Below are 23,075 nucleotides of genomic sequence, written 5' to 3' on the forward strand. Positions count from 1 at the left end.
CAACTTCCATTATAACCTACTAGCAATTACCCACGGCTTCGCTCGCGTGGATTTCGTAATTTGATCAAAGTAATTGTTCCTCGGCATTGTACTAAGACATTATCTGAAAATTCCTAAAGTATAAACACTCACCCAAAAAATGAGTTTCGTTTACCTCAGAAATTCTATTTTAACCATGTTTGTGGTATTACCATTTGGGGCTAAGACGACCATGCGACATAGAATTGTACAAATGAGAAACAATCTTCTCTCAAGTCGAAAAAATAAATACATGTTGCTTTATTTTTAAAGGAGATTCCAAATACCTATTCCCACAGCTGTAGCATATTCAGTTTTTGAGATATACATAAGTATCCTTGTAAAGTCCGGCTCCATCACTAAATGGTTAGCATGCTTGCCTTTGGTCACAGGGGTCGCGGGTTCGATTCCCGGCATGGTCGGGAATTTCAAGCATAATTGGTTAATTTCGCGGGCACAGGGGCTGGGTGTGTGTGTCATCTTCATCATCATTTCACCCTCATCACGACGCGCAGGTCGCCTTCAGACGTCTACTCAAAAGACCAGCATCTGGCGAGCTGAACTCGTCCTCGGATACTCCCGGCACTAAAAGCCATACAACATTTCATTTCATCCCCGTAAAAAGAATTCAACCCCTTGATCAGTCCTTTCTCCACCCCCACACCCATTTAAGTGTATTTTCTGAAAACAAAAATACATGTTTCTTTATTTTAAAATTAGATTCCAAACACCAATTTTCAGGTCTCTAACATCTTCAGCTCTTAAGATATAATTATCCTCATAAAAATTATTCAAATACTTTTCACTTCTTTTTACTACCCGTTAAGCACCTCCTCCGAAAACAAAAAGGTACATGTTCCTGTATTTTTAAAAGACTTTCCAGATACCAAGTTTCTTGTCTCTAACATGTTAAGTTTCTGACATATGATGTAGATATACCGGTACTCATTTGAAAAATTCACCCGCTTTTCCAATTCTTTCCAGCCCCTTAAATGGATTTTCCGAAAACAAAAAATAACGTGTTTCATTACTTTTAAGGGGATTCCAAATATCGGTTTTCAAGTCTGTATGTCTGTAACACCTTCAGTTTTTGAGATTAATGTCTACTCATTAGAATAATTCAACTCCTTATTCACTTCTTTCCATCCCTCTCCCGCCTTAAGTGGGCTATTGAAAACAAAAAAATTTGTTTCTTTATTTTGAAAGGAAATTCAAAATACCAACTTTCACGTCTGTAACATCTTCAGTTTTGAGATATAAGTATCCTCATAAACGTAATTCAACTCCTTTTCCACCCACACCCTCATCCTTCCTACACGTTAAGTTGAACCCCCCTCCCCAAAAGTGCGTGTTTCTTTAATTTTAAAGGCGATTCCAAATACCAATTTTCATGTCTTTAACATCTTTAGTTTTTGAGACATAAGTATCTTCATACTAGTAACTCAACTAATTTTTCAATTCAATCCCCCCAGTTAAGTGGATTTTCCGAAGACAGAGGAACACATATTTCTTTACTTTTAAAGTAGATTCGAAATACATATGTTCATGCCCCTAACTTCTTCCGTTTCTTAGATATAAGTATCCTCATATAAAGTATTCAACAAATTTTTCAATTAATTCACCCCCTTAAGTGGAATTTCCACAGACAAAACATTACGTGTTTCTTTACTTTGAGAGAAAATTCCAAATACTATATTTCATGCCTGTTAACATCTTCAGTTTTTGAGATATAAGTATCCTCATCCTCCACCCCCGCCCGTTAAGTTGGTTTTCCCCCCACCCAAAAAATGTGTGTTTCTTTATTTTTTAAGGAGATACCAAATACCAATCTCCACGTCTGTAACCTTCAGCTTTCAAATATAAGTTTCTCCAGAAAAAAGAATTCAATTTTTTAATTCCTTTTACACTCCCCACTCAAGTGAATTTTCCAAAAACAAACAGTTCCCGTTTCTTTAAAAGAGCTTCCAAATACCAATTATCACGACTGTAACATCTTCAGTTTTGAGATATATTCATCTCAGTTTTCATCTCCCCCTCCCCACCAAGTTGATTGCCCCACCAAATGCGTGTTTCTTTATTTTAAAAGAAGATTCCAAATACCAGGTTTCACGTTTGTAACGTCTTTAGATATTTTGGTGTATATATACATTCTCATACAAATAATTGAACTAATTTTTCAATTTCTTCAATCCCCCGTTAAGGGATTTTCCCGAAAACCAAAGAATACGTGTTTCCTCATTTTTAAAGGAGATTCCAAATACCAATTTTCATGTCTGCAACACGTTAAGTTTTTGAGATATACTGTAGATACGCTAATTTTAAAAATTTACCCCCTTTTTCAGTTCCCTTTAAGTGGATTATCCGAAAAAATACTTTCGTTTCTTTACGTTTGCAGGAAATTCCAAATACCGGTTTTGAACTCTGTAATATGTTACCTGTCTGAGATAGTTTGCAGATATAGTCTTCTTAAAAATTCACCCAGTTTGTCACTCCTGTTCACCCCCTATTCATCGGATTATCCAAAAACACAAAAATAAGGGTTTCTTTATTTTCAAAGGAGATTCCATATTTCAATTTACATGTCTGTAACATCTTCAGTTTTTGAGATATAAGCCTCCTCATAAAAGGTGTTCAACCGCTTTCCCCCCTTTTTTTACCCCCCTTATTGGGATTTTCCGAAAACAAAAAAATATGTGTTTCTTTATTTTTAAAGGAGATTCCAAATACCAATTTTTACGTCTGTAAACTTTTAAGTTTTTGAGATATAGAGATCCTCATTTAAAAATTTCAACCCCATTTTCACCCGCTTAACAACGGTATATCCAAAAATCCTCTCTTAGCAAACCCCTACATGTTAATATGAATGTTTCTTCAAAATTTCATTTCTGTACGTCCAGTAGTTTTGGCTCGGTGATGATGAATCAGTCAGTCAGTCATGACAAGTTATTTTATATATATATAGACTAGCAAGATACCCGTGCTTCGCTACGGTATTATACTGAAATTTATAATTGAATGCTTATTGTTTTAGATATATAATCCTCCGAAATTCGCGATCTGACTCGTTTTCTGCGAGAATCCACCAAAATTCCCGATCTGACTCGTTTTCTATTATTTTACGGCACGTTTCCTCCCATTTTTCAATCTTCATATTCAGCAATCGATTTCGTACTTCCTGGGTTAGACTCAGGTATTCCTCCCGGTCACTTGGGTCCGTAAATCTGTGCCATCTTTTCCTATAATCATTTTTAATAGGGATAAAATCCTTCAGGAGATCCGGCGTGGTGTCATATTGGGTGCCTTGGCGGCACTGAACCCGCGGCCGGGCTGCGTTCTTAGTCATTACCCGTCCAGGAGCCGTTTCCAGCGCGGTCCGCACATTATTATTATTATTATTATTATTATTATTACGTGTTGCTGGAATGGCTGATGACAGGGAAAACCGGAGTATCCGGAGAAAAACCTGTCCCGCCTCCGTTTTGTCCAGCACGAATGACACATGGAGTGAACGGGATTTGAACCACGGAACCCAGCTGTGAGAGGCCGGCACGCTTGCGCCTGAGCAACAGAGGATCCTTATAAGTACATTAATAACAGTAAACTCAATTGGTCTCACCTCCTTCTACACCCCACCGCCGTTACGTTTATGTACCGCCACCTGCCCCCCCCCCCCCCCCCAAGAAAAATTAAAGGAAGGCTTGTTTTCTTTATGTTTAAGGGAGATTCCAAACACCAATGTTCACGTCTATTACCTTCAGCTTTGAGATATAAGTATCCCCATAAAAATAATTTACTTTTTGCACTTCATTTCACACTACTCCCCCCCCCCCCCTACCCAAGTGAATTTCAATTAATTTTTCAATTCTTTCACCCCCCCCCCCTTCATTGGATTATCCGACAATACGTGTTTCTTTACTTTTAAAGCAGATTCCAAATATCAAATTTCACGTCAATAACATCTTCATATTTGAGATATCAGTAGCCTAATTAAAAGAATTCAACACCATTTTCAGTCACTTTTACCCCAAGTGGTATTTCCGAAAACTAAAAATATGTGTTTCTTTATGTTTAATAGAGATAAAAAATACCATTTTTCACTTCTGTAACATGTTAAGTTTTTTGAGATATACTGTAAAAATTCTCATTTTAAAATTTCACCCCTTTTGAGTTCCCCTTATGTAGAGTTTCCCAAAACAAATCACCTATGTTTCTTTACATTTACAGGAGATTCCAAACACCCACATTTTACGTCTGTAACATTTTACGTTTCCAAGATATTCTGTAGATATAGTCTTTCAAAAAATTCACCCCATTTTGTCACTCCTGTTTAACCGCCATTAATTGGATTTTCCAAAAACTATAAAATACGTGTTTCTTTACTTTTAAAGGAGATCCCATATACAAATTTTCAGTTCTGTAATATCTTTCGTTTCTGAGATATATGTATCCTCATTAAAGGCATTCATCCCATTATTCACCCATTTACACCCCTCCTATTGGGATTTAAAGAAAGCAAAAAATAAGTGTTCTTGTATTTTTAAAGAAGATTCTAAATACCATTTTTTTACATCTGTAAACTTTTAAAGTTTTAAGATGTAGACACACTCATTTTAAAAATTCACCCCCCTTTTCACGCTCCATTATTTGGATTTTCCAAAATCAAAAAAATACCTGTTTCTTTATTTTTAAAGTAAATCCCAAATACCAATTTTCAGGTCTGTAATATCTTCAGGTTCTGAAATATAAGTAGCCTCATTAAAGGCATTCAACCGCTCTTTCACCCCTTTTCACTCCTCCTATTGCGATTTTCCGAAAACAAAAAAATACGTGTTTCTTTATTTTTAATGAAGATTCTAAATACCAATTTTTACATCTGCAAACTTTAAAAGTTTGGAGATATAGATTCACTCATTTTAAAAATTCACCCCCTTTTCACCCTCCCACTAATTGGATTTTCCAAAAACAAAAAAATACCTGTTTCTTTATTTTTAAAGGACATTCTAAATACCAATGTTTACATCTATAAACTTTAAAAGTTTTGAGGTATAGATACACTCATATTAAAAAATCATCCCCCTTTTACCCCCCACCATTAATTGGATTTTCTAAAAACAAAAAAAATACGCGTTTCTTTATTTTTAAAGGAGGTCCCAAACAACAATTTTCAGGTCTGTAATATCTTCAGTTTCTAAGATATAAGTATTCTCTTTAAAGGCATTCTACCCATTTTTCACCCCTTTTCTCCCCTCTTCTTGGGATTTTCCGAAAACAAAAAAATACGTGTTCCTTTATTATTAATGAAGATTCTAAATACCAATTTTTACATCTCTAAACTTTAAAACTTTTGAGATATAGATGCACTCATTTTAAAAATTCACCCCCCTTTTCACCCTCGCATTAATTGGATTTTATAAAAACAAAAAAATATGCGTTTATTTTTGAAAGAGATCAAATGTACCAATTTTGAGGTCTGTAATATCTTCAGTTTCTGAGATATAAGTACCGGTATCCTGATTAAAGGCATTCAACCCATTTTTCACCCTTTTTCACCCCTCCTATTGAGATTTTCTGAAAACAAAAAAATACGTATTTCCTTATTTTTAAAGGAGATTCTAAATACCAATTTTCACATCTGTAAACTTTTAAAGTTTTGAGATATAGACACACTCATTTTAAAATTTCACCCCCCTTTTCACCCCCTTAGCGGCGGAATATCCAAAAATCCTCTCTTAGCGAGCACCTACATCTTTATATGAATATATCTGCAAAATGTCATTTCATTATGTCCAGTAGTTTTGGCTCGGCGATGATGAATCAGTCAGTCAGTCAGGACAAGCTACTTTATATATATAGATTAGGTACTTACACATGCTTTAAGAGTGTGTTTTTACATGAAGTATGTAAACAACAAAAAATACTTTGTCTCATTCCTTTTTATTTATGTTACATTTCATGGCCTATATTGGACCACTAGTTAATTATGCAAAGAATTTCTTGATTTCCTATCAGCTCAGTATTTTTTTCATTCTGAGAGATGCTGCCTTCCTTTGTTCTGTTGAAAATACCCTCCCATTAGACCTTTAATTGACCTTGGTCTGTAGCCTGGTGTGTGTGTGTGTCTTGAAGTATCTTATTTTTTCTGTTTTGTTTTTGAGACCGTCTATTGTTATTTGTAGTTCTTCAATATCCTCTTTAATTTCCGTGATCGATTTAATCTTGGTCTTGCTATTTCATAATTTTTCAATTATTCTTTTGCTAATTCTGGTGTTCTGATAAGATGTCCTAAGAATGATATACTTTTCTTCCAAATAATGCTCAATACTGGTTCAATTTCAAGCCAACAGTTTTATTTGATGCTATTCTCCATTGTCCATTAACTTGATACTGTTTATTTATGTGTGTTCTAATTATTATTCTTTCTGTTTGAAGTATTTTGTCTGTTTCAGCTCTATTAGTAGTTTTAAAAATGGTTTCACTAGCATAAGTTATTTCTGGCTGTGTGACTGTTTTATAATGTCTTAATTTTGCTGCTATCGATGCTTTTTTATTGTATGTAGTCTTGGTAGTATAATTTGCTTTCTTTAATTCATTTATTTATTTATTTATTTATTTATTCTGTTATGCCAGGCTGGCTTCTCATTAAGATAATAAGTTATGATTTCACCTAAATACTTAAATTTATAAACAATTTTGATTTCTTGGCCATCAATTGTTATTTTATTTAACAGTGGAGGATGTGTAAACATGATCTCAGTTTTTTCAAAGGATATTGTGAGACCTATTTTTTGTGCTATTTCCTGGAGAGATTTAATTTGGTGTTGAGTTCCCTGAATATTGTTAGACAATAGAGCAAGGTCATCAGCAAATCCTAAACAGTTTAAATTTTGTTTGGAGCTTCCAACTTTCATGTTTTTTCGGTTGACGTACCATTCCCTTATTATAAATTCTAACGCACAATTAAATAGTAACGGTGATGAACAGTCTCCTTATCTTAAACCTGTTTTAATCAAAAATGGCTCAGAAAACTCTTTCTCTAAACTTTACTTTTGATATGGTATTAGTTAAAGTAAGATCTATCAGTTTAATTTAGGATGGAGTCCACAATTCCGTAAAAATTTTTAACATTGAAGGTCTATGTATACAATCATATGCCTTCTTAAAGTGAACAAATGTTATTACTAGAGCCCGGAAGTTAGGCAAAATGCCTTTTTTATCTGACTGGATATAGAGATAAATATGTTTTCGTGCATTTAGGAAGTGTAGAAAAAATTTTTATTTAGCCTTCTTTGCTTAGTTTGGCTTCCGTTCTCTATTTTAAGATTTAAAGCCTTTTTTGATCATTAAGCATTTTTTTCCCTGTGATTTACACATTTTAAAAACCACATAATGAATTTCCATACATCAAAGACAAAAAAGGTTGCACAAATTAAATTAGCCTTCATCTCCTCATTGTTTTCAGGCATTCGAAAGCTTATTTTCTCAACCCACTCATTTAACCTCTGTAAATAGCAGAACCTTCATTAGTGAAAGAAATGCACAAGCATAATGAATACCAGGAAAGGGAGAGGATGAGGGAAGTACGTCTCTTCTCCTTCCTCACACCACTTTTGCTGTGACAATGCGTAATTACCTGGTATTCCCGATTTCGAACATACATAAATACATACATTAACATTATAGACTGTTATGCCTTTCAACGTTCAGTCTGCAAGCCTCTGTGAATTTACTAAACGTCGCCACAATCCTCGATTTACAACTAGTGTTGTGGCCTCATTTAGTTTTACACCTCTTATCTTTAAATCGCTAGAAACCGAGTCTAATCATTGTCGTCTTGGTCTACCTCTACTTCTCTTACCCTCCAAAACAGAGTCCATATTCTCCTAGGTAACCTATCCTCCTCCATTCGCCTCACATGACCCCACCACCAAAACCGGTTTATGCGCACAGCTTCATCCATCGAGTTCATTCCTAAATTAGGCTTCCTCTCCTCATTCCGAGTACCCTTCTGCCATTGTTCCCTGATTGCACCCTCCCTTCCAAGATGCCAGTGAATACCTTGCCTGGTAGTTCACTAATCAATGAGATACCTCGATAGTTGCTGCAATCCTTCCTGTTCCCTTGCTTATAGATAGGTGCAATTACTGCGTTTGTCCAATCTGAAGGTACCAACACTCCATGCTAATCTTACTACTCTATGAAGCCGTTTCATCCCTGCCTTCCCACTATACTTGACCATTTCAGGTCTAATTTCATCTATTCCTGCTGCTTTACGACAATGGAGTTCATTTACCATCCTTTCCACTTCCTCTAGCATAATTTCACCAACACCATTTTCCTCCTCCCCATGAGCTAGGCTGTTTGCAACACCACCAGGAAGATTTCCTTTTACATTGAGAAGCTGTTCAAAATATTCCCTCCACCTCTCCAGTGATTCCCTGGGGTCTATTATGAGTTCACCTGAATTACTCAAAACACTGTTCATTTCCTTTTTCCCCTCCCTTCCTAAGATTCTTTATTACTGTCCAGAAAGGTTTCCCAGCTGCTTGACCTAGCCTTTCCAGGTTATTACCAAAATATTCCCACGACTTCTTTTTGGATTCAACAACTGAGTCGTATGCGCGAACAAACGTCTATGTAACATTTTTGTGGCATTTGAGATATTCATGGAACAAACATCTATGATGTGTCCTGGATATTTATTTGCAGGTAGTTTGAGTATATCTCAACTGACGGCTATAATATTCCGGAAATTGTGAAGAGAAACGCACTTGAAAAATAATGGAACAAAAGTCTATGTTACAGCGTTTCCCGCGCGAGCGCTTGACAATATCACGAATAGAATGCAATGTAATGAACACATTCTAGTCCGGAGATTGTTCTGGTTTGTTCAGTCTTATATTACCGAGTTTATTTAGTTACTCATCGAAACCATAATCGTGTAATCAGACGATAGTAGTGATCGTAATATAATATACTGTAGTCCCCAAGCGGTACACACAAGTTGACGAAAAACAGATGCAGGAAAAGGAAACGTGACCCTAGTGAGTGGAAAGATGTACGCACCAAATTATTGTAATTAGGCTAAAACATTAAAATAACACTATTCTCCTCTGCATGCATACATTATGAAAGAATGAGTGAGCGCGTGCACTTATAACCTGTTGGTTTACGGAACAAAAGTCTATGTTATATTCTCTCGCATAGCCAAGTCCCCTGGTCAACATTTTTGTTGCCGTTTTTCTCAATATATAGGGAATGTAACAGACGTTTGTTCGTGCATACAACTCAACTATTTGTTTCGCTCTGTTTCTTTCATCTACGTACAAATCCATGTCTGCCTCGGCCCTTGTTTGGAGCCATTTCTGATAAGCCTTCTTTTCACGTTTACAAGCTGCCCTCACTTCATCATTCCACCAAGATGTTCGCCTTTTCCCATCTTTACACACAGTCGTTCCTAGGCATTCCCTTGCTGTTTCTACTACAGCATCCCTGTATGCTACCCATTCTCTTTCTATATTCTGAACCTGCTTACTGTCCACTGTTCAAAACTTCTCACTAATCATATCCATGTACTTCTGTCTAATTTCCTTGTCCTGGAGATTTTCTACCCTTATTCGTTTGCAGACAGATTTCACTTTCTCTACCCTAGGCCTAGAGATACTTAATTCACTACAGATCAGATAGTGGTCTGTATGATCGAAAAATCCCCGGAAAACTTGTACATTCCTAACAGATTTCCTGAATTCAAAGTCTGTTAAGATATAGTCTATTACGGATCTGGTACCCCTAGCCCCCCATGCGTAGTGGTGAATAGCCTTATGCTTGAAGAATGTATTCGTAACAGCTAAACCCATACTAGTACAGAAGTCCAGCAAACGCTTCCCATTCCCATTAGCTTCTATATCTTCCCCATATTTACCAATCGCCCTTTCGTATCCTTCATTTCTATTCCCAATTCTCGCATTGAAATCACCCATTAGCACTATTCTATCCTTGCTGTTGACCATGACCACGATGTCACTCAATGTTTCATAAAACTTGTCAACTTCATCCTCATCTGCACCCTCACTTGGTGAATACACAGACACAATTCTTGTCCTAATTCCTCCAACTGACAAATCTACCCATATCATTCGCTGATTTACATGCCTAACAGAAACTATGTTGCGTGCAATGGTATTCCTGATAAACAGCCCTACCCCAGACTCCGCCCTTCCCTTTCTAACACCCGTCAAGTATACTTTATAATCTCCTATCTCTTCCTCGTTATCTCCCCTTACCCGAATATCACTTACTCCTAGCACATCCAGATGCATCCTCTCTGCTGACTCAGCCAGTTCTACCTTCTTTATTCCATAAGCCCCATTAATATTGATAGCTCCCCATTGAATTCCATTTCGTTCGCCAAATTGTTTCCAAGGAGCCTCTGCAGGAGGAGGTGCAGAGGCGTGTCTCCAAGTACGCAGTGTGCCAGCTTAGCATCGGCCAGCAGGTTTTCATTGCTGATCGCACGGAATTTGAAATGTTGCAACTTTTAGGCCCCATAGTTAACGCTCTAATGAATGTTGGCACCCAAAATTGATGCAGACATCATTTTTATGTGTACCTCAATGTGTTTTCCAAGCTTCATCGCGATCGGCGACTAACCCATTGCCGATGTTTCCTTGTGAGAAAGAGAAAATACAGTCTTCTAAACAGACAACTTTACTAATATGTACACAATCTTACGTATTCACGCAAATATGAAATGCGGTAACATGCGCTACGCCGTAAAACGAACTCCAATCATAATGAAATGTAAGAAGTTGTTTCGAATTCATATGTCAATAATATGTTCATTTTCCCATAAATTTATAATATATCATAAAATATAAAAAATATCACTTTCGTCAAGCACATGTTTGCCACGAGAATCCAAGCCTTAGAGATCACTGAGTGACAACATCTACTGGTGCATGTTGATCGAAAATATCGTAAAATCTCTGACTTAAACATACAATACTGCCATCTGCTTAAATACTCTCACAACTAATACATGAAGAAACATGATATAACCACCAGAATGCATGCATAGCTCATTCTCGATTTTTAGTGAATTGTCAAACCTTACTACGGGCTGAGTGTAATTTCGGCCGCTGCGACCTATGCTCGCAGTTAGACCGGAAAGAGTTAACTTTGAACAAATAACAGACAACGTAACAAGATGGTGAGGAACAAAACGGATTTATAACATGAATCAGACCGACATAATAGTTTAGTGACACCATAGCTAACCTGTTCAGTTCTCTCCGAGTCCATTTGGCCAGGAGATCAACGACTGTTGATAGTTTGGCCACCGATGTGTTGTTACTCACTTAGCACCACCGGGGGAACATGTGCAGGGCAATATGGAGGTAAATCCTGCGGACGTGAGCAACATCCACAGGGATGTTGCAGATCTCTGGAGACAAAGGCTGAAATCCCGTAAACCACCAATGAAAACAGCTAAGAATCTAATGGATGCTGGTTTCAATTTAAAAGAGGAATGGAAAGAGCAATGGTTTCGTACAGCTCCGGAGTGGCCAAGCCTCTTTAATCCAAATCACACCCCAGCTGGTTTCAGTTTACCAAGAAGAACGTGGTCATCACTAAACAGGTTTCACACTAATTGTGGAAGATCTGAATTCTCCCTTCACCAGTGGGGCTTCAGGAAATATCCCGCGTGTGATTGTGGTGCATTGGTCCAAACCATGCATCATATAATGGATGAATGTCCTCTGCGTGCTTATGGTGGAGACTGGAAAGACTTTGCTGATGTCTCAGTATCCCTAGTGCAGTGGATAAATAATTTCGATATCGATGTATAATTGTTCCCTACTTAGTACCATGTATCCTCTGCAGGTTTTCTTTTGTATAATATTGTATATACTTGTCCATTATGTAAATTCCATATGCTTAATAATAAAACATCTTCAGTCATATTACTGAAGTTCATTACAGGGCTCCACATGAGCCAATATTCTGACCACAAATCATGTATTTTAAAAGTCAGATGAACAAAATCAGCTGAGTTATGTAAATGAACAGGAATTTGGGATTTAAAACACACAGAAAAATAATCCTAAAGAGACAAAAGCTGGTATGCAGTACCACCAAGGAAAATAGTAGTGAAAATGTTTGGCTGCAGGTGGTCTAGCAGAATCATCACCAGAGGATATCATCTGTGCCCTAACAAGAATGATCATAGGACTATGGTATGTGCACTGTTTTTGCCTGCTGCCATTTCTTGATGGATACAGTACTTTTGTATCCATCTTTTGGCACAGGCCAGAGTAAAGTGTAGCTTTCACCGAAGTCCCAGTCTCATCCATGGCTGTGACAATATGGAAGCTGCTGGGGTATGGGTGGTACTGAGTAATGGCATTCAGAGCACGACTAGTGCATCTGAGTGTTATGAAAGGTGTTGCTCATAGGGTCAGTCGTGCTGCAATAGCACTTTGACCCAGTGAGGAAAGCAATGGCAAACTACCTCACTCCTCGTCTTGCCTAGTACGCCTCATTTTGGTGCTGCCATTGGTTTTTGCGGTTTCCTTATAACTGCATAACCTTTGGTAGTGCTATTTGAGGATCCAACCAGCCTCTGGGCTGATGACCTAACAGACAGACATGTGCACTGTTATCAGTGTGCTTATTGAGTAGCCAGCATGCCTCAAGGATACATTTGACAGCAGTATGAACAACTCACAGACTGCGGGCGATTTTGCCACAGGGTGTAACATTTGTCGCGAGGTAGAAGTAGATCATAGTTATTTCTGGAGATTACGTAGGTGTGTCAACCAACGTCCCTAAAAGCTGGGTGTATCTTGTAGCGTCAGTCATTATTTAATTGGAACCAGAGGCAACAGTTGGTCGGAAAGTGAACGAGATGGAGAAGACTCAGTGAGCCATTAGTCTTTGGTCACTGAGAGAGTGAGGCCATAGTTGGTCAGTCACTTAGTTGAAGATATGGACGGAAAGGCTTACCATGGAGTCATAGAAGGATACATTTGCAATGAAGTCATACAGTACAGACTTACCAAGGAGTCATATGATATGGAGATGAAGCAGTCACATGGATACACCACCAAATTAGGCGTGACACATCTACAGTAAACACCAGATTAAAGGAATACGTCATAATTACACTCAAAGTGTTGAAGGTACAGTCAAGTGAACCAGTGAGGGATATATTTCGTGTATAATTGTTAAATGTCCGGTCAAGAAGAATTCAATTTCATGCCTAGTTTCTTTCAGTTGCAATGTCATAATTTCATATTCTCATCTGTTTTATAGCAACAAGACTATTTTTTCTATACATTTTAAAGAATATATTTTGTTCTATCAAATTAATTCATAGTATTATTTCAATGACAGAATTAGATAACCTCAAATTTAATGGGGAAACTGGACGCCAATCTCCTTTTCCCAAAACTTATATGGTATGTTGTCAAAAGTAAGCTTATTACCCCACACTCTAGAGGTAGTCAAGATTCTCATTCTATTATTGCTGCACTGAGTGGTAGCTGGCGCCCTTCAAATAACGTACGTGTAAGTAAGCAGGTAAGAACTAAGTGTGAGTGCAAGGTCCGAAGATTGTGTATTCAATTTAAATGCAGATTAGTATGTTTTCAAGTAAGTAAACGAGTCAGGAACATTCTACAACATGCCAGGAAGGTCCTGAGCAACCCACAAAGACCACCAGACAAGAGGACAGGCATGAATGCAACCAATGGTGTTGCTGTCCACCATAAAACAACATGCAGCAGCATCGCTAGAGACCTGAGTCAACCAGCAGCATTTTTAGGTGCCTTGCAGAACATTTATGACATCTCTTACATTGTCTGCCACAGACATTCTAACAATGGGACATTGTCTGGAGTTTTGTTGCAAATGGGAAGCATGAACAACGGAAGAATGGTGATGGGTTGTCTTCAGTGATGAGTCAAATCTTTTCTCTAGGTGCTGATGATCACCGTATCAGAGTACAGAAGCGCACTGATGAGTGCGCACTTCTGGCCTTCGTTGCTCAGTGGCACACCGCCAGAACTTGATCTATGATGGTGTATAGAGTTATCTCCTAAACTTCCAGGAGTCCTCTAGTGATGCTGAGAGGAATCATAACTGCACAAGTGAACATTCAGGATATTTTGTGACCTCAAATGCTTCCCTTCATGGGGTGACTCCAAAGATCTATGTTTTATCAAGATAATGCCAGACCACCCCGTGTCCAGCTTTTTTAGGACTGCCTTCAAGCTGCTGATACACTTCCTTCATAGGCTGCGTCCCCAGTACTGTGAGAGAACATGTATAGGAGCAGCTGGGATGGAATCTCCAGCCATCATCCGGTCTAGAGTGGCAGCTGCAGCAAGTACAGGACTGTTATCCACAGAACATACATCTCTACAACACAAGCCACACAAAATTGCTGCATATTTATAAGTTAGAGGCAGTGCAACAGTGTACTCACGAAGACTTTCCAAACGAAAAGAAAATAGTTCTAAACTGAAAGTTAAATCTGACCATGGTACGGAATAATGTGTAGATAAGGATACGAGTCTAATCATCCAATGCTCTCTCATTGCAAGGCTGTTTACCGTACAAGATAATCACACTATGCTAACGACTACAAGACATAACTTACAGGATGGTAGTGCTTCAGGAATGAATGCATCCTTTCCACTTCTTCACTAGTTAAAGCCTTAATGATGAACAGCTTATCATATGACTGGTAAAACTTAGCTCCACTTTTTCCTGGTGAGTCAATGAGGACAGGTTGAGACCTACAAAGAAAAAAGAAAAATGTGAACATTATCGCATTTCAAAGCATACATAGAACATGAATGAAAACAGAGCACTCTGAATGAAAGGTACAGTACACAATATTTATATGAAATAATGGTTTAAAAAATATTCTGATTAATGAACTGAAAGTATTCAGTAGAAACTTAACAACATTTTGTAAAATCTCTCCAAGCACTTTTAAAAATTACATACCTTGTCATGGATTCTTTGAAGTCCAGATCATCTATACCAAACCTCTCCCGTAAATTGCGGAACACCAAGGGGCAATATTCTTTCACTTTGAAATGACTAGGCATGTTCTCTCTGAAATATTACAAGAATAATGTTACTCCAGTGACAAATGAAGAAACATATGGTTATGTATGGTTATAATAATGAACAAGTAACATAAGGTAGAGGATTTTTTTTAAATAGCCGATGTATCAATATGGATAAATATTCGACACTAAAATACAAAGTAACTCAGGAGAAACCAAAATAACAAGGAACGTCCTTAAAAAAAGAGAAGTGAATAGGATATTTTTTAAGGGAAACTCATACAATATAGGCTAAACTAGTCCCTTGGCAGCTCTCTAATGCAGGGTTGCCAGACATTTATCATTATCTTAAAAAATAACATAACTCGATATCTCTATCATACTCCATGATGTAACATTTTCACAATTACAAAAGTTCATTTTATCATAAATTAATTTATGCAACAATTAGTGTTGGAAATTTTAGGCATCGTAGCACTCTGCAGAGAACAGTTGAACCTTCAAACAATGAACATATTATATTACTGATTATGAAGTTTCATGGCACGACTTTCGAACAGAAGTCACCCTTCTGTAGTTAAAGACTACTTTTCAGTAAGGCACTAGAATTTTTATGTCAAAGTAAAATGTTCAAACGAAGTTATAGTGAAACTGACAGTCCTTCGAATTCCAGTGATGATACACTGAAAAGTGATTAAGAGTTCACAATATTTTCAATTCTGAGAATGGAAAATACTTGTTGAAAATGCAATGCCCACTGCTCAATATATGCATATACTCCTAAAACATATATGTTGAAAGACAATAGGCCAGATCAATATTAATGTTTCATATATGGAGAACTGCAACTAATTGTATTGGTGGTAACTTTTGAGATTCATATTAGTTTTTAATTCATCTAAAGGTTTTGAGTTTTACTGTCAACCTTGTGTGTACTTCTAACATTATTATTTAAGAGTAAACTTAAATATACATATGCTGGAAAAAGTGTCCCTCCTTGTCAATTTCAAACCGGGCAACCCGGTTCAATTTCCCAAAATAAAGTTAATATTAATATTGGCAGCTTCTTGGACAACTTACTAAACAATATCACTATACAACTACTGTTCAAACTGAGTTCAGGATATTATCACTTCTAAATCATTCGGCTTTAAGTTCCTGAGCTACTGTGCAAAGATGACAATGACCATGTATGTCGCTCCCCAGCCTCCTGAGGAGATATCGTGAACGTTAAAGTATCGTCCGGTTGGCCTGGTTTGATGCAGCACCCATACCACCCTATACCACAACAATTTCTTCATTGCAACGTAACTACCACATCCCACATTCATCCTGACCTGTTTATCATAATGTTTGTTTGGTCTCTCCCTCCATTATTTACCCCATACACCTCCCTCAAAAGCAAAATGAAATTTCCTGCCTCCATTATTTACCCCATACACCTCCCTAAAAAGCAAAATGAAACGCCCTGGATGTCCCAGAACATGACCAACTAACCAATCTCTCCTGCGAGTTAAATATTGCCATATCGTTTTCTCATGCAGACCTCAGTTCAATATTACTCTTTGTTCATGATTGGCTCGACCCATTCCCCACTTAAAGTATTATTCTATAGCACCATACTGGGAAGGCCTCTATTTACTCTCTTCCTGCAGCAGTTACAGTCCATGCTTTACATCAATATAGTGCAATGTTGCAGACAAACACTTTCAGAAATGATCATCTGACATGTATACCTATGTTTGTAGTGAGTAAAATTCTTTATCATGAAGGGTTTTCTTTGTTAATATCAACGTATATTTTATGTCCTGCATGCTTCTTCCATCATTGGTTATTTTACTTCCTAGGTAGCAATATTCCTCTATGATTTCATTTCCTAGTCTTACATTAAAAGCTGCACCTGACCTTGCTCTACTGTATTCCATCACATTTGTTTTGAATTTGTACATTTTAAGTTTGTATTGAGTTTTCAAAACTGTATCCATTAAACATCTCTTCCAAATCTCCTGCTGACCTGGATAGCATTACTTTATAATCATCAGCAGATCCAAGAGTTTAATAGCCTCTTACTGAAGAGTGACTAATTTTCTACAATCCTTATTGATTTTTTTTCTAGTGGCTTTTATGTCGCACCGACAGAGATAGGTCTTATGGCGATGATAGGATAGGAAAGGCCTAGGAGTTGGAAGGAAGCGGCCGTGACCTCAATTAAGGTACAGCCCCAGCATTTGCCTGGTGTGAAAATGGGAAACCACAGAAAACCATCTTCAGGGCTGTCAACAGTGGGATTCGAACCCACTATCTCCCGGATGCAAGCTCACAGCCACGCGCCCAACTCGACTGGTCCTCATTGATTTCCTCCATTGCCTGCCCTATATACATTATTTTAATAGAAAGTATGGGAGACATACACTCCTGGCCCACTCCCTGGTGGATTGTTCCTTCCCTTTCATATTCCTCAACACTTTATCACTGCTTACTGCAATTTGTTTTTTACATACATACATTACAATTATAGACTGTTATGCCTTTCAGCGTTCAGTCTGCAAGCCTCTGTGAATTTACTAAACGTCGCCACAATCCTCAATTTGCAACTAGTATTGTGGCCTCATTTAGTTCTATACCTCTTACCTTTAAATCGTTAGAAACAGAGTCTAACCATCATCGTCTTGATCTACCTCTACTCCTCTTACCCTCCATAGCAGAGTCCATTATTCTCCTAGGTAACCTATCCTCCTCCATTCGCCTCACATAACCCCACCACCGAAGCCAGTTTATGCGTACAGCTTCATCCATCGAGTTCATTCCTAAATTAGCCTTTATCTCCTCATTCCGAGTACCATCCTGCCATTGTTCCCACCTGTTTGTCCCAGCAATCATTCTTGCTACTTTCATGTCTCTTACTTCTAACTTATGAATAAGAATCCCGAGTCCACCCAGCTTTCGCTCCCGTAAAGCAAAGTTGGTCTGAAAACAGATCGATGTAACGACAGTTTCCTCTGGGAGCTGACTTCCTTCTTACAGAATACTGTTGATCGCAACTGCGAGCTCACTGCATTAGCTTTATGACACCTTGATTCAATCTCATTTACTATATTACCATCCTGGGAAAAAACACAACCTAAATACTTGAAATTATCGACCTGTTCTAGCTTTGTATCACTAATCAGACATTCAATTCTGTTGAATTTCTTACCTACGGACAACAATTTAGTCTTCGAGAGGCTAATTTTCATACCATAGTCATTGCACCTATTTTCAAGTTCCAAGATATTACACTGCAGGCTTTCGGCACAATCTGCCATTAAGACCAAGTCGTCAGCATAGGCCAAACTATTTACTACATTTCCACCTAACTGAATCCCTCCCTGCCATTTTATACCTTTCAGCAGATGATCCATGTAAATTACGAACAGCAAAGGTGAAAGATTACAGCCTTGTCTAACCCCTGTAAGTACCCTGAACCAAGAATACCATCAATTCTCACTAAAGCAGAATTGTCAACATAAATACCTTTGATTGATTTTAATAATCTACCTTTAATTCCATAGTCCCCTAGTATAGCGAACATCTTCTCCCTCGGTACCCTGTCGTATGCTTTCTCTAGATCTACGAAACATAAACACAACTGCCTATTCCTCTCGTTGCATTTTTAAATTAACTGACGCATACTGAAAATCTGATCCTGACAGCCTCTCTGTGGTCTGAAACCACACTGGGTTTCATCAAACTTCCTCTCAACGACTGATCGCACCCTCCCTTCCAAGATGCCAGTGAATACTTTGCCTGGTATACTAATCAATGTGATACCTCGATAGTTGTTGCAATCCTTCCTGTTCCCCTGCTTATAGATAGGTGCAATTACTGCTTTTGTCCAATCTGAAGGTACCTTACCAACACCCCACGCTACTTTTACTACTCTATGAAGCCATTTCATCCCTGCCTTCCCACTATACTTCACCATTTCAGGTCTAATTTCATCTATTCCTGCTGCTTTATGACAATGGAGTTTATTTACCATCCTTTCCACTTCCTCAGGCGTAATTTCACCAACATAATTTTCCTCCTCCCCATGAGCTTGGCTATTCGCAACACAACAAGGAAGATTTCCTTTTACGTTGAGAAGATGTTCAAAATATTCCTTCACCTCTTCATAGATTCCCTGGGATCTATTATGAGTTCACCTGAATTACTCAAAACACTGTTCATTTCCTTTTTCCCTCCCTTCCTAAGATTCTTTATTACTGTCCAGAAAGGTTTCCCTGCTGCTTGACCTAGCCTTTCCAGGTTGTTACCAAAATCTTCCCATGACTTCTTTTTGGATTCAACAACTATTTGTTTCGCTCTCTTTCTTTCATCTACGTACAAATCCCTGTCTGCCTCGGCCCTTGTTTGGAGCCATTTCTGATAAGCCTTCTTTTTACGTTTACAAGCTGCTCTCACTTCATCATTCCACCATGATGTTCGCCTTTTCCCATCTCTACACACAGTTGTTCCTAGGCATTCCCTTGCTGTTTCTACTACAGCATCCCTGTACGCCACCCACTCACTTTCTATATCCTGAACCTCCTTACTGTCTACTGTTTGAAACTTCTCACTAATCATATCCATGTACTTCTGTCTAATTTCCTCGTCCTGGAGATTTTCTACCCTTATTCGTTTGCAGACAGATTTCACTTTCTCCACCGTAGGCCTAGAGATACTTAGTTCACTACAGATCAGATAGTGGTCTGTATCATCGAAAAATCCGCGGAAAACTCGTACATTCCTAACGGATTTCCTGAATTCAAAGTCTGTTAAGATATAGTCTATTATGGATCTGGTACCCCTAGCCTCCCATGTGTAGCGGTGAATAGCCTTATGCTTGAAGAATGTATTCGTAACAGCTAAACCCATACTAGCACAGAAGTCCAGCAAACGCTTCCCATTCCCATTAGCTTCCATATCTTCCCCACATTTACCAATCACCCTTTCGTATCCTTCAGTTCTATTCCCAACTCTCGCATTGAAATCACCCATTAGCACTATTCTATCCTTTCTGTTGACCCTGACCACGATGACACTCAATGCTTCATAAAACTTGTCCACTTCATCCTCATCTGCACCCTCACATGGTGAATACACGGACACAATTCTAGTCCTAATTCCTGCAACTGACAAATCTACCCACATCATTCGCTCATTTACGTGCCTAACAAACTATGTTGCGTGCAATGGTATTCCTGATAAAGAGCCCTACCCCAGACTCTGCCCTTCCATTTCTAACACCCGTCAAGTACATTTTATAATCTCCTATCTCTTCCTCGTTATCTCCCCTTACCCGAATATCACTTACTCCTAGCACATCCAAATGCATCCTCTTTGCTGACTCAGCCAGTTCTACTTTCTTTCTTCCATAAGCCCCATTAATATTGAAAGCTCCCCATCGAATTCCATTTCGTTCGCCAAGTTGTTTCCAGGGAGTCCCTCGCCTGTCAAATGGGAGTGGGACTCCGATGCTCCCATAGGACCGAGGCTTGCATAAAGTGTTCTGAGCTCGGTAAATTCATGAAGCAGGATGCTACCCTACTTGCACATAGTCCAAGTGAGGATCTCTCCTCTAATGGGTTATGGACCACTGGTGAATTGTATAGTCCTAGCCGCCTGAGCACAAGGAGGGCCACGACTCAGAATATGTCCGAGATGCCCACTCCCATTCCATAGCAACTAGTATCCTGACTCACAGGACCACTTACTAGGCCACTCAGCCGTTGCCCATGGTTCAAGAACTAGGATGTGACTACAGTAATCCACAAACATGAACCATATTTGTTTTTTGTACAGATTATTTTACATTTTGCTCAACATCGCACCGACACAGATAAGTCTCATGGTGATGATGGGATAGAAAAGGGCTAGGAGTAGGAAGCAGTTGTGGCTTTAATTAAGGTACAGTCCCAGCATTTGCCTGGTGTGGAAATGGGAAACCATGGAAAAAAGCATCTTCAGGCCTGCTGACAGTGGAGTTTTAATCTACTATCTGCCGAATGCAAAATCACAGCTGTTCACCCCTAACTGCACAGCCAACTTGCTCAATTTTTATTTTTTATTTTTTATTTATTCACGAAGCACAAGATACAGCTACACTGAGCAAATTTCACTTGCACAATCAACAGACTATTTAACAAACGTAAACTTTCATAATAAAATATAACAAACACAACAAAATATAACAAGATCAGGTACACAGCCTACTAATAACAACTGTCCAAATCGAAAACCACGAGAATGTCCATGTTCATAGCCAAGTTGTTGTGGGTCAAGACGATGATATAATCCTTTCACATCAACTTATCTTTAAGAGACTTTTTACACCCCCCTCGAATATGCTTTTATTTGATGCTATATCAAGCTCTTGTCTCCTATTAATATTGTTAAAGAATGTTGGGAGGCGGATTAGGAAAGATTGTTGAAGTATTGAGTGCTGAGTGTGGGGAATGTGGAGAAGGTCTTTGGTTCTGGTGGAGCGGGAAGGAACACGGAGAGAGAAGAGTGAGACAAGATGTTCCGAGCAGTAATGCCCACTTAAGATCCCGTGGAGGAAATTCAGGTCAGCTACCTGTCGCCTGATGTGCAGCACTGACATATTAATTGCCATTAATAGCTGCTGCGTAGACAGATTTCTGAGCTTGGGGTTTCTGTTCTTTACAATTGCAGCAAAAAAGGACACTGCTCTGTCTAATTGCTTAGTGTAGGAGGGGAAGGGAGTTGTTCAAATCGGAGAGCAGTAGTTTAAGAGAGGTTGAATGGTCGTGAGGAAGAAGTGATGAAGAGCAATGGGGTCAGAAATTTCTGTGAAGCGGTAGAGAATGCCTAGTAATTTCATAGCCTTGGTTGTATATGTTTGCATGTGGGTCTTAAATTGTAATTTTGTATCGAATATTACACCTAGGACACGCTGTTGCGTAACTACAGTGATGGGCGTGTCGAGTAGGTAATATGTCGGAAGAGGAGATTCACGTTGTGTTATGGTCATGTGACTGCATTTTTGTGGATTGGGGATAAGTTTCCAAGTACGGCACCAGTTCGAGAGGGCATTAAGTGAGGACTGTAGCAGGGCTGCATCTGCTGGATTCCTGATCTCCCTAAATATCTTGCAGTCATCAGCAAAGAGTAGGGTATTCGCTGTTCCATTGAGTTTGGACGGCAGATCGTCCATAAACAAAGAAAACAGCAAGAGGCCAAGAGTACTGCTTTGTGGGACACCGGAGGTGACTGGTAACCATGAGGATGAAGTGCCTGATATTACCACTCTCTGCCAATGGTTATGTAGGAAGCCAGCAAGAAGGGCCAGAAGACTGCCATGTATATTAAATCGTTGGAGAGTTTATGGAGCAACAGAGTATGGTCTAAAAGCTTTCGAAATGTCTACATAGCAGGTATCCAGCTGAGATTTAGCTGCAATGGCATGTGATGCAAAGCTATGCAGAGTGGCCAGGTTTGTTAGACAAGAGCCACCTGGTAGAAAACCATGCTGCTTGGTTGAGATATACGGCAAAGTGAATGCGAGGAGACGCTGGTGTATAATTTTTTCAAAGATAAAGGATAGTTTGGGGAGAATAGAAATTGGTCAGTAAGATGAAACAAATTTGTTGCCTGATTTGAGAAGATTATAAATAACTCTTCGTTCCCAGTATGTAATTCCAATCCTTTTAAGAATTTTGAAAATCTTAGTCCAGTCTACATAACCAAAAGCATTTTCTAAAGTCTACAAATAAAATGAACATATACCAACATATCTGTGTTCGTGTGACATAAAGGAACTTTCTTCAGCCATATAAGATATCTTAAAGACTAATTATTAGCCTATGCATAAAATTATTTCTGAAAGTATATACTTAAAATCCCTCCCCTGGAAATCACATGATCTTGCCACAGTGCGGAGGCTTGCGTGACCCAATGAAGCAGATAGCCGAGCCGTAGGTGCAACCATATCAGATG

The 23,075-nt window shown here is 38.6% G+C and overlaps 1 protein-coding gene across 1 annotated transcript in view; it reads right to left on the reverse strand.

Annotated features, from left to right (window-relative positions):
• Positions 1 to 23,075, reverse strand: part of PIP4K (phosphatidylinositol 5-phosphate 4-kinase) — a 291,327-nt gene that overhangs the window by 135,827 nt on the left and 132,425 nt on the right. Inside the window, exons 3-4 of the mRNA XM_067139040.2 lie at positions 15,031 to 15,141; positions 14,678 to 14,816 (exon numbers count right to left, since the gene is read on the reverse strand). Of these exons, the coding sequence (XP_066995141.1) occupies positions 14,678 to 14,816; positions 15,031 to 15,141 (250 nt within the window). The remainder of the gene's footprint in view (positions 1 to 14,677; positions 14,817 to 15,030; positions 15,142 to 23,075) is intronic.

Source organism: Anabrus simplex, chromosome 2 (assembly GCF_040414725.1).
Source record: "Anabrus simplex isolate iqAnaSimp1 chromosome 2, ASM4041472v1, whole genome shotgun sequence".
Lineage (NCBI taxonomy): Eukaryota > Metazoa > Arthropoda > Insecta > Orthoptera > Tettigoniidae > Anabrus > Anabrus simplex.